The sequence below is a fragment of the Poecilia formosa genome, unplaced genomic scaffold (genome assembly GCF_000485575.1).
Source record: "Poecilia formosa unplaced genomic scaffold, Poecilia_formosa-5.1.2 Scaffold171, whole genome shotgun sequence".
Lineage (NCBI taxonomy): Eukaryota > Metazoa > Chordata > Actinopteri > Cyprinodontiformes > Poeciliidae > Poecilia > Poecilia formosa.
In genome coordinates this window covers 1226976-1239023 of record NW_006800110.1, presented here as the reverse complement: position 1 = coordinate 1239023, position 12048 = coordinate 1226976, and the positions used below count along the sequence as shown (strand labels likewise).

Below are 12048 nucleotides of genomic sequence, written 5' to 3'. Positions count from 1 at the left end.
CACACACACACACACACACACACACACACACACACACTTCCTCCTTTCCTCATTCATCTTTCTCAGAAAACGCTACTAGAAGTTAAAGGAAAAACCTGAAAGAGCTTCCAGATTAAAACCAACATCTCTGCAGTCGGCAATAAAAATCATTATTTTATTCTAGATTATAATCTGACACACAGTCATATCAGATGTTCACAGAAATCTGAAACTGTTCTTCAAAACGATCAGATCCGACCCGATTAAATCTACGAGGCGTAAAGTTCAAACAGGAAACCATTAAAACATCTGGAAACTGAACTGGTTTCAGTTTATTTAAATATTGTCTCAGTGCAGCTTAACAATAAATCCAATCATACAAAGTTATTTACATAAATTCCAATATAATCCTAGTTAATTGGTAAGAGAAATGTATTTTTATTTGATTTTAATTTTAATTTTTAAATAAATAAAAGTTTTGATTCATTTTTAGATGAAGGAATATTGTCTCTTCTGTCTGTTTCTTAAATATAAACAGATAAAAATATTTTTTATATTTGTCTCACACAAATATAAAAAATATTCCTTTTTTAGGACCAAACTCCAGTAAGTAAAAGAAAATGGCTCTCTCTACTGAGGCGTCAGATTTGCTGTAATCCATCCAGATATTTAATTACAGTTGGTAAAAATCAAACTGTTCAATTCAGCAAATAAAAATAATTTTGTTGATTCTAACGGACCTGAAACAAGAAAAGTTTGTTCTGATTTCACTTCAGTCGGAGAGAAAAAAAAATCTGGATTAAAAGACAAAACAAACAGATACGAAGATGAAACTTCAGTAAAAAATATGGATTTGGATCCTTATTGAATTTTATGAATAAAAAACAGAAACTGTTTTCCTGCCAGTTAGACTGATAACAATAGAGGTGGATTATAATCTAATTTATGATTAAAAAGGCATGAAAACCTGGTGATAATAGAAACGTTGTGAATAAAAATGGCAGAAATGTTGGGAAGGTGTTTGGATAAGGAGGATAAAATCCCCGTGAGGATCAGATTCCTGTCAGGACGGATGAAGAGCTCATAGTTTCAAAGTTCACTCCGACCTCGGAGCCTTTTCTCTTCTCTGCACAAACATTTCTGAGGATCCTAATCCGGTAATGAGATTAGGGAACCGAGATGATGATTATCTGACTTTGAATAACGTGAAACTTTACTTTCTGATGAAATCTCAGCCTCCTGAACTCAATCTCTCCATCTCCTTCTGTCAGGAATCTAATGAGTTTTACTGTTTTGGTGATTTTCTGACTTATTAAAATGGATCCTGGTCGCAAAGTTACTTTTTATGGTCAAATGTTTTATTAGCAACGTTTAATATTCATTTTGGGATTAATAAAATATTGTTGATGTGAATTTAATTTGCAGGTGAATCTCAGCTTCTTGATGATCCAGAAAAATATTATTCTTCGTTTCCTGCATTTTGATGCAAAGTGATGATGTCACCATAACAAACATTAATAGACGATAAATTGTTCCAGAAGTTATTGCAGTAAAAGATAATATTGTAGTTTTGACAACATTTTCAAGCAATATAGTGATAATAATGGTTAATAATTCAAGAAGACATTCTCAAAGATCAATAAGCTTTAAATTATAACAAACATTTAACTCTGGAACTGGAAGACTTGTTAAATATTCAAAATAAAATAAAATAACCAACAGAAACAACAAATAAAACAAAATGACCCTAGTTGACTCCAAATCAGCAGACTGGAAACTTTTACCATCCAGTTTTTGGCAAAAAGAGAGAAAACAGAAAAATGATAAATCATGCAGATGGAAATTATTCTGATTGATTGATTGATTGATTGATTGATTGATTGATTGATTGATTGATTGATTGATTGATTGATTGATTGATTGATTGATTGATTGATTGTGCCAGGGCTGCAGCGTCCTTTCTTTTGGAGACAACATCACTAAAATAAGAAGAAGTTTTAGAGTCATTAGTCTGCTTAATACTTTACAAAATCATAGCAAAAATAAACAAAGAGAAAATTGTTGCGACATAATTTAAATGATTATTGTTTTTCTTTTCTAAATGCTTTTATTTGTTGTTGATTTTGGCAGTTTGAGTCCTCCGTAATTTATCATAGAGGATTCAGTCTCCTTCCCCCATCAGGTTGATTAGCTGCGTTAGTAATTACGTTTATTTGTTTCTGTGGTTTTATATTTTTATTTCTGGATCTTTTTCTCTGTTCTGTTCGTTAAAATCCTGTCTTCTGCTGCGTTTTTCCCTCTCAGCTTGTTTTCGATCGCGGTAAAGTGTCGTTATCTCTGGGTGGCTCATCCGCCTCGATGCTGCAGCAGAAAGCAACAAAGGAAGCTTCAGCTCAGCTGCTGAAGTGATGAGACATGGAGTCATCAGCAGCTTTCACAGCAGCAGCTGTGGCTCCAAAATGTCCCCGCCCTGCTGGACGCTGCAGGACAGGCGCAATTATTCTCCTAATGATTTATAGGGACTGCTCTGTTCTCACGGCGGAACAATCAGTTACAAAGACAAGATTACATTTCAAGCTAAAGCCTTTCTAATCCACATGGAGCGGTCTTTATCAAACTTTGGTCCACTGGTGGTCCGCCGGCGCCCCCCAGGGGCCCTCAGGGTACTGCATGTAAACAACCGTTTATTTACCGTGACGTCGCCTCAAAGCGCTACAGTTGGTTTACCGAAGGATTGTGTTTAAAATAATAATAATAATGGATTAAACTTTCAAAAGAAAGACTGAAGATACCGATGGAAAGAAAATACTTATATGGTCTGAGGAAATCAAGGAGTTACAAAAACATGCCGCTAAGCACTCTGGGAAATGGTTCCCTCTCCTGTCTTTTTCACCTTTCAGTTTTTTAAGTACTAACCTGAAAACTCCCGTTTATTCAACTCTTGAAGGTTTGACCAAATTAATAAAAAGTCAGCACAACTTACTACTGTAAGTTTATCTTTGACAAACTCACATTTAGGTTAAAAATCTAAAACTTGCTACATTTACTTGACTTAAAGAGTAGAAGGTAGCAGACACAGCTGAAACGTAAAAGACTGAACTGTTTCTGTTTCTGTCAGGTAACCTGAGCAGGAACTGCACGGGGGAAGGCTGGTCGTCGGTTTATCCTGACATCGGCTTCGCCTGCTCATCGGACGTCAGCGACAAACCCAAAGAGGTGCGTTCAAAACCCTGAAGCTGCTCCGCATCCTGCAGCCGCAGCCTGGAAACCATGAGAGTCAGCGTTCCTGCAGCAGCTCTGATGCTCCCTGCTGACCTGAAAACTGCTTTGTTTGGGTTCTGATTGGTTTCATATCAAGCTTTTCTCTGCAGAAACTTTAACTCTTTACAAATTATTCAAGGAAACGTCTCTGACAAGTCCTCACAGGAAGTTTGTTTTACAGATTTTAGTTATTCGGCATGTTTTCCTTTCTGAAACACCAGACTGAAGTCAGCTTCAGTGATATTAAAGTTTTTCTGACTTTCCAAAGTTTTCCTCTGAACTGCAGCTGCTATTTGTCTGTCAGTCCAGAGGAAAGTGGAAAAGTGCCAGATCTGATAAAACTGTTTCCAGATGATAAACACTGCGCAAAACTCACATTTTAAGAAACATGACATGGGATTTGCTTTTCAGCTAACAGCTCTTTCAGAGTCACATTCCTGGACTAAAACTCCTAGTTTCTGTCAAACTGTGGGAATTTCCTCATGTTGTTTTATATATTCAGCTGAATTAACTTATTTCTGTAACACGTTGCTGGTAAAAAAAAAAAAAACCCTACAGTCCAAAACAAGTTACCAGTCCTACTGTAAGTTAGCATGCTAAATAACTTAGCATGCTAACCATGCTACCATGCTTGGTAGAATAATGGGGTGAATTTGTGTTTGTTGGATCTCAGATCCACCCAAGTTGAGTTTCTGTAGTTGGAAGGGGATTAGCTCATCGCTATGCTAACAACTATTAGCAATACAAGCTAATAACAGTGAAATTCTCTCCATGTGGTGCGTTCAAATACTAAACATGCTTACAGATAGATTTTCTGCAGCACTGTGGGTTTACTGAGAGCAGTAAACAGTTTATGCTGCTGCATTCGTCATGTTTCAGGTGACTGGCGGCCATATTGGACAGTTTTTTTTCTTTCAAAGCTTTTTTTGCCGTTTGTGCTGCCCTGCTAAACTTTCCTTTGTCCAAAGTTATCTCACACCTTTTTATGTTTGAATGATTTATAGATCCAAGTCAAGAGGATTAACAAACTAAAAATTAAGCATTTTATGAAACATTTATGGTAGTTATTGAAAAAGCAGCTGAATTTCATTTTTCAAGTGAAAAACATTCAAACCACAGTTTTGCTCGTTTGTGAGCTTCAACCAAGGAACTGAAAAATCCCATCCTGTAACAAAGAGGAAACGGTTTCAGATCAGAGGCGGTACATTTGCTCTAATGGGAGAAAAACTGCATTAAATCTCTAGTTTGACCCACTTTTGAAAAGCTGCTGCAGGTAGCAAACAAACCACAGACCCAGTTTTACCCTGCAGGATTTCTAGAGTCGTTTCAGGTTCTGTCTTCAGTGGCACCGTTTTTACTGATAAATCAGAGTTTTTCTGTGAATTGGGCTGCAGGGACTGAAACACAAACAGGATCTACGTTTCCCTCGATGGTGACTGACTTTAATGTTCTTCCTGGACTAATTTTTGTTGTTTTGGTTTGTTTTTTACAGGATGTAGTTTGAAACTCACAGCTGCCAGATGCTAACTGTTGATTCCTGATGTTTGAACTTGTGTTGCTCAGTGGTTTCAGTCTCTACTTCAAACTGGATCAGTAGATTCAGGGTTTGCGAACCATAACTGTCATCATCTTTGGTTTTGTTCATTTCTGTGTTCCTTAGTTACGTCTCTTTGATTTGATGAGCCGTGCTTCTGTTTTTGCAGGACATCAGAAGTAAGAACTGAAAATGTTTCCCCAAGTTATTTTTGTCAGTTTATTTGTGGATTCTTCTTGTTTGAGTCGAGTTAATTTGTCTGAACGTAACACACCTGGTTGGAGCTCACAGACGGCGCTAGCTGGCCCAGAAACCGACCCAAACCTCCTCCTTCCTGATGTATTGATCAAATTACCGACTTTCCCTGAATTCACACCTCATGATTTGTGTCACTGTCATAAAAAGTCCTTCCATTTACACCGAAGCAGCATTAAAACGTACAAAATACCAGATGCTAACCTGTTTTTATCATACATGCTAGGCTACCGGATTGTCTCCATGGTTACTAGTAGTTAGCCGCGTCCCTTCTCCATATTGCAGTGTTTGATATCTTTCTAATCATACTTATAAAATATATGACCGTTAATCATCTTACCTTGTAAAAGTGTTTGCTGTAGATCCGTGTTCACACCGACGGCTGCTGTCATCGCTGCCGTTTGTTTCTCAGTAAAACTTATACAATAAAACGACAAGTTTGGCTTCTGTGCTTGTCTGTCTGTGCCGCTGACCGTGCAGCACCATAAAGCCATTTATAACATGAAACCAACTAAATGAAAGTGACATCAGGATGTCTGTGTTTTAACAGCTTTACAGGAGCAGATTGATCCGTCATGGCCGAGTTCAGAAGAGCGTGACGTCACGTGCAAAGGGTCGATGGCAATACAAGCTTCACTACTCCAGATTGATGTGGTAGATTGTTGTGGTGAGACTTTGGTGACTTGCTGGAGTGTCAGGTTGCAGAGGTCAGAGGTCATGAGGGTTCAGGATTCCTAGGATTGCTCTGGTTGGATCTCAGGTTATTAGTCAGGTGGTTTGTGGCGAGACGCTGGCTTTACCTCCCAGTTGAGGGGTTCAGTTCACGGTCGAGGCGCTCCGCTTTCTAATCCCACCTCGTCCAGCCTTCGTCTCGGTCCGTCTGCCTCCGTCTCGGTCGGTTTGGATCCGTTTCTGCCTGCTGACCTGACGCAGGTCCTGCAGCTTCCTGCCTCTGCCTGACTCTGGAGGATTATCAGTGGAGTGACGCTGCTGCAGGTTATTCCTGCGTGTTTCAGGTCCGTTCTTCACGGTTCCGGCCGCAGCCTGAGTGAACCCCGTTTTTTAACCTGGAGGCCTCCAGACCGATGCCATGCAGCTCAACTCTGACCTTCCAGTTATTACTTACTGCATTCCAGGATTCTGTTGCTTTATAGCTTTAAACAGGCGGTTTAAGCAGAAAGCCTAAATCTTTATTGTCTCCATGCAAACACACATCCTCCCTCATGTTGTGCTTTAGGACTGGCTTTAGTTTTTAAACGTGATTAAAAGATTTTTATTGCTGTTTCTTATCTTCTCCACATCGGAGTTTTCAGAAAGCTGTGCAGAAACAAATGTCTGGAAACGTCAGAGAAGTGAAGCAGTATGGAGCCTCAGCTGCGATTCCTTCACCAGGAAACAGCTAATGTCCAAAAAACACATTTATGATGTTTCCTTTAAATAAGAAACAAATAAAATCACACGTGAATAAGTTTGTTTACACGATAAGTCATTAAAAACATGCAGCTCCATCATCCTAAAACCACTTCCTGTCGTCTTCTTCTTCGTTTCCGCCAGTAGTAACATCTGGTTGTTGATCACATGCTGCGAAAAAAGTTTTAATTATAGTTTCACAAAATACTGTGATTCTAATACGGCAGGAGAAAAACACCTCTTCATAAAGCAAAAACCTTTTAGCAAAAACCTTGAGTTTTTTCTAAATTGCTGTTTTTCCAGGAAGTGAATTTATGTTTGTATTTCAAATTTATTCAGTTTTCATGGTAAACAGAAAAGCAGCCAGTGACAGAAAGCAACCAGTGATGTTTCTGGAAGCTTTTGGGTTTCATGGTTTGAATTAGAAAAGTTTCGTCGTTGGCCATCTTTAAATCTTAAGACCTTTAAAAACTTGATTTTGATTTTCTTCATGTTTGTCATATTTCCTTGTTTCTTATTTCAACTTGTAATCATTTTATTCGTTTTAAATAAAAACATTTATTCATTTATTTTCAGCATTTCTGCTGTTTGTATCAATACGTTTAGTTTGGCTTCAATGCTCTGCATTAGAGAAACAAAAATCCCAGCAGCATTAAAAACAGAAAACGAAGTTTGAGGATATTCTGAGCTGCAGAAATGCTCTGAAGCGTACCGGCTGGCCGGACTGCAGTTAGCGGTTCTTGATGTGACGGCTGGACTCTGCAGGACCTCGGACCGAGCCCTGCGGTGTCACGCTCCCAGTCAGCAGGTCCGTTAAGTCCTGTCAGTCCCAGCTGCGGTCAGCGTGGGTCAGATTTATTCCTGCACATCTTTCAGCACCACGTCTCATGAAACCAGCGTAACTCCGTCTCGGCTGCTGATCCTCATTCTGCATGTAAAACAGGAACTGAACCTTCAGGAGATGCAGAGGAAGGACGATACGTTAAGGGAAAACAGGAGAAATCAGCACAGGAAACTAATCCTGTAGATCATTTCAGTGAAACTTTAGTTTAATATTTAAAGTGTTTGAGATGAAAGTTTAGCTCAGACCCAGCAGCTCATCACGTCTCCCTGTTTGATCGTTTCTGCCTGTTTGGGTTTGATTATGTGCAGCGAACACAGAGACGCTGGAGGAAGTAAAGCCATAAAGCTGTTAGACGCTTCAGGCTTTAACACCCTGCAGGATTTATCGGCTGGATCGCAGATCCAAACCTCTGAGCTCATTTCAGACGCGCTCCGACTCGCCTGGCCGGTTCGCTGTGTGAGTTTACACTCCGGTGCCGTGAACGTAAACGACAGAGGCTTGGTCCTCAGAGAGCCGCAGCCTGCAGGGACGTCTGCTGCAAAACAGTTAGAGCTTTTGCTCAAGTCCTCGCTGCACACTGAATGTTTTCAAACACAAATCTGTAGTGGTTACATGAACCAGAGTAAATTCCAACTTTTCTGTCAAAGAAGCTTCTAAAGTGATGAAAAGTCAAACCAACCTGCAGCTAAAAGGCTTTTCCTGTGTTTTATTTGGGTTTTTCTCACAGCGGTTACCCTCTGAAACAGATTTAAATGAAAATGTGGCAGGAAACCCAAAAGATTCGAACACCAAACAGACGTTTTAAAAGACATTTATTTATCTGGACTCTGACCAAATTGGTACCAACTTTGGAATGAATTTGAGAAAATCTGCAAAAAAATTTCCCAAAAATATTTTCTTGCCAAGATTTCTGTTATTTAGCAAATAGAAATAATTTTGGTTATTTTAACGAAACTAAAACAAGAAAAGTTTGGTCTGATTTAACTTCAGACAGTACAAGAAAAATGTGTGTCTTTTATCACAAGATGGCTAAAATAAAAAAAATAGTACTTAATTGATTCACGTTTTTTATTCGTATTGTTATTTTCTGTATTTTCCTTTCAATTTTAACGTCGTTTAACTTAATGTTATGTCATTTATCTTCTTTAGTCAGCTGAGGTTGCTGTAAATTGTAAATCAATAAACTTTGACTTTTCACTCCGTTCATGTAAATATCTGGTTTCAACTGTAAACAGCAATTAAGCCGAGTGAAGCATGAAGGCGATGAGGGTGTCAGAAAGCAAAATACTTTTTGATTTGAGAATATTTGAGCAGAAATGAGATGAATGGCTGAGACAAAAAGCAGAGAAGAGCTGTGAGTTTCCAAATAAGGAAATATTTAAGGAAAACGAGGAATGTCACTGTAAATATCCAACACGCTTCGCCTGGATCTCCTACTGGAATCTGTCTTCATGGGAACCAGATCAGTCTCAACCGGTTCAGTCTCTACCAGTTCAGACTCAACCAGTTTAGACTCAACCAGTTCATTCTGAACCAGTTCAGTCTCTACCAGTTCAGACTCAACCAGTTTAGACTCAACCAGTTCATTCTGAACCAGTTCAGTCTCGACCAGTTCAGACTGAACCAGTTCAGTCTAAACCAGTTCAGTCTAAACCAGTTCAGTCTGAACCAGTTCATCTCTCTGCTCCGCGCCGTGTTCAGGGTTTCAGAGGCAGACATGCATGCAGCTATTTTTACTCGTGCTGCTATATATTGAGTGTGTTTTGGTGGTGTGTGTGTGTGTGTGTGGAGTTAATTGTGCGATGGCGTGTCAGCTGTGGGGAATGTTGTTTACAGCTGACCAGAGAGCGACGAACGCCAGGCGCAGAAGACGGTGAGACGGAGCAGACCCCGCTCTTATTCTGAAGAGCCTCCTCCCGTTGGAGAAAGAAGAGACTTATTCTGAGAACTCACTTCAGTTCACTGGAGAGTTTAAAACTCTTCATGTAAAGAGTTTAAATGCACCTGGAAGAGGTTTTCACCTCAGCCAGGTGGAAAAACACAGCATGACGGAACCTCCACTGTACTTAACTCTGAGTGACAGGAGAGGCGGATCTTTGTTTCACAGCCAGAGTTAAGTAGTAACTAGTTACATTCACTTGAGTAACTTTTTTGAAAAAATTTACTTTTAGGAGTATTTTTACTACGCTGCACTTGTTGCTTCAGTAATTTTATTGCAAAGTATTTATTCTCTCACTTGAGTAAAATTTCTGTATTTTCTTCCTTCTTAATGAAAAACAAACATGTTTTTACCAGAAACTCACCAGACAGACACACACCTGCAGTTTCTGTTAAAGTTTTATAAGTTTTTTATTTAAAAAAAATAGATTCGGAAACCTTTTCTTTTATTTTTTGTTACTTATATAAATTATTGTCATTTTGTTTCTTAAAATACCAAAAGTTCCACTTTAAATTTTGGTCCATCTGATGATGTAATTTTTAAATATTAACTGATTGATAATTTGATCAGTTACTCAGTACTTGAATACCAAATACTTTGTTACTCTTGAGTAACTTCTTGATACTTTTACTCTAGTATAGTTGACGTAGTTCTGCTCTCAGTATATTTTTAGCTGCCCTGCCCTCCTCTGTTGGTTTAAATGAGTCATTTTCTTTCCAAACCATCTTACATGTTCTGCTGTCTTTCCTGTCTTGAGGAGGGAAACGTTCCTCTGCTTCACATCTCGTTTAAAACAAGAGAAAGTTTGTGTTTTTTAAAGCTTGTAGGACTTTAAGCTGCTTCGGTAAAAATGTTGCATTGTTCAGCTTTCTGTGAAACTCCTTATTCTCCTTCAGTCTTCACAAATATTTGGTTGAATTTGTGTCTTTTCTCGTAAACATTTTTGCACTCAGATGAGATTTATTTGAACAGAAGAATCTGTTTTTTATAAACAGCGGCGCTGGCCTCGGTTTGCGTCTCCTAATCCATTTTCACTTGTGTTTATGAAACATAATGCGGTTTCACGGCGGCCAGCCCAGCTGCGCCTCATGTTTTATGAGCGGCTTTGATGAACGGCCTCATTGTTCCTCATCCAGTGATGTCTGTGTGCAGCTGGTCTTCTACAGAGTGGTCCACATCCTGTCCACTCTGGGTCACAGCCTGTCGCTCGGCGCTCTGATCACCAGCACCGCCATCATCTGCTCCTTCAGGTACGGCGCTCCCAAAGCATCACACTTCCTGCTTACATTCAACTCTCTGAGTCTGCAGCTCAGAAAAACTCAAATAAAATCTGAAATGAGATATTTTAGACCGGCAGCCTGTTGAAAGCTGCAGAAGAAGAACATTTTTCTTCTTCTGCTCAGTGCCAGTTTAATCTGATTGTTTTGTTACATAACCAGATGAATGTTTTTGGTTTGAGAAGGTCTGGACCAGAATCGGGTCGGTTCTGATGGTCGGGTCGTCTGCCTTCCAGCAGATGTTCCACCACGACCTGCAGTTCATTCAGCTTCATGTTGCTGCAAAGATGTGAAAATGATCCTTTTCTCAGTGATTTTTACTCCAAACCAAACTTTGCTTTGCTGCTCTGACCTGCTTTTAATTAATTTTCTAAATACACTAAGCATTTTCACACTGTGCTGATTTTATTGATCAGAAGTGACTAAAATTGTTCTTTTTTTCCAATTGATACCTAGAAAAACTGGACAATTACTTCTAATAAGATCTGCAGAAACTTGATAAGTTTTGGATCTAGAATAATTGAGACATTCCTAAATCTGACTTTGTTTAATAAAAATATTACCAGCTTAGTTCATTTATAAATAGGTTAAAAGAAACTTTTTTGGCCCTCCTGTTCTTTTAACTTGATGATTTTTATGTGTTTAAATCATTTTTCTGCCCATAAATGCAGACTTCTGTAAGGATCAACTCACATCTGGATGTTTAATTCATCTTCACCAGAGATGCTGTTTTGACTCATGCAGCGTTTTTAAGCAGCAAAAACATGAAGTTTATGTTTTCACTTTTCCGTTTGTCTAAACATGAAAAGATTTTTGGAATTTGAAACATTTCTGGGAAAATCCTGTAAAAAGAGAGAGTTTATAAATCATGTTAGGTCACCGCACAGTTTATTAAATCTGCATTTATCTTCTTAAGAGGTTTTATTTATAGTGTAGAGACATTTATGGCGACGCGTCCAGCATGTGGGAGTCTCAGCGTTTACTCCCAGAACGGTTTCTCTGTGAAGAAACTCAGGAACATGGAGATAAGATGAACCAATTAACAGCAGAAGCTCTAAACTGGGATCCTTCGTGTCCCAGTGAGTCGAAGCAGCTCGCTGTGTTGGTGTGTGTGACTCGGTTAGGAGGAACTCCAGCTGCTGCTTGGACAACACGTCACCCACCGGGTCGACTCTCCCTGTAAACACTCCTCCTGACACTCTGTGTGTGTGTGTGTGTGTGTGTGTGTGTGCGTGCGTGCGTGCATGCGTGCGTGCGTGCGTGCGTGTGTGTGTGTGCAGGAGGCTCCACTGCATGAGGAACTACATCCATCTGAACCTGTTTGTGTCCTTCATGCTGCGAGCCGTGGCCGTGCTGACCAAAGACACACTGCTCTTCTCAGAGGACCAGAGCACCGACTGCAGCACACAGCCGTCTCTGGTGACTCCACACACAGAAAACACACAGAAAACACACAGAAAACACAAAAACACACAGAAAACACAAAACACACAGAAAACACACAGAAAGCACAAAAACACACAGAAAACACAAAACACACAGAAAACAC

At 39.4% G+C, this 12048-nt stretch overlaps 1 protein-coding gene across 1 annotated transcript in view; it reads left to right on the top strand.

Moving 5' to 3' along the window:
* Nucleotides 1-2576: 2576 nt before the first annotated feature.
* LOC107837747 (vasoactive intestinal polypeptide receptor 2-like) overlaps nt 2577-12048 on the top strand; it is a 15592-nt gene continuing 6120 nt past the window's right edge. The window contains exons 1-4 of the mRNA XM_016677982.1: nt 2577-2642; nt 3073-3195; nt 10375-10472; nt 11780-11918. Coding sequence (XP_016533468.1) covers nt 2577-2642; nt 3073-3195; nt 10375-10472; nt 11780-11918 — 426 coding nt within the window. The remainder of the gene's footprint in view (nt 2643-3072; nt 3196-10374; nt 10473-11779; nt 11919-12048) is intronic.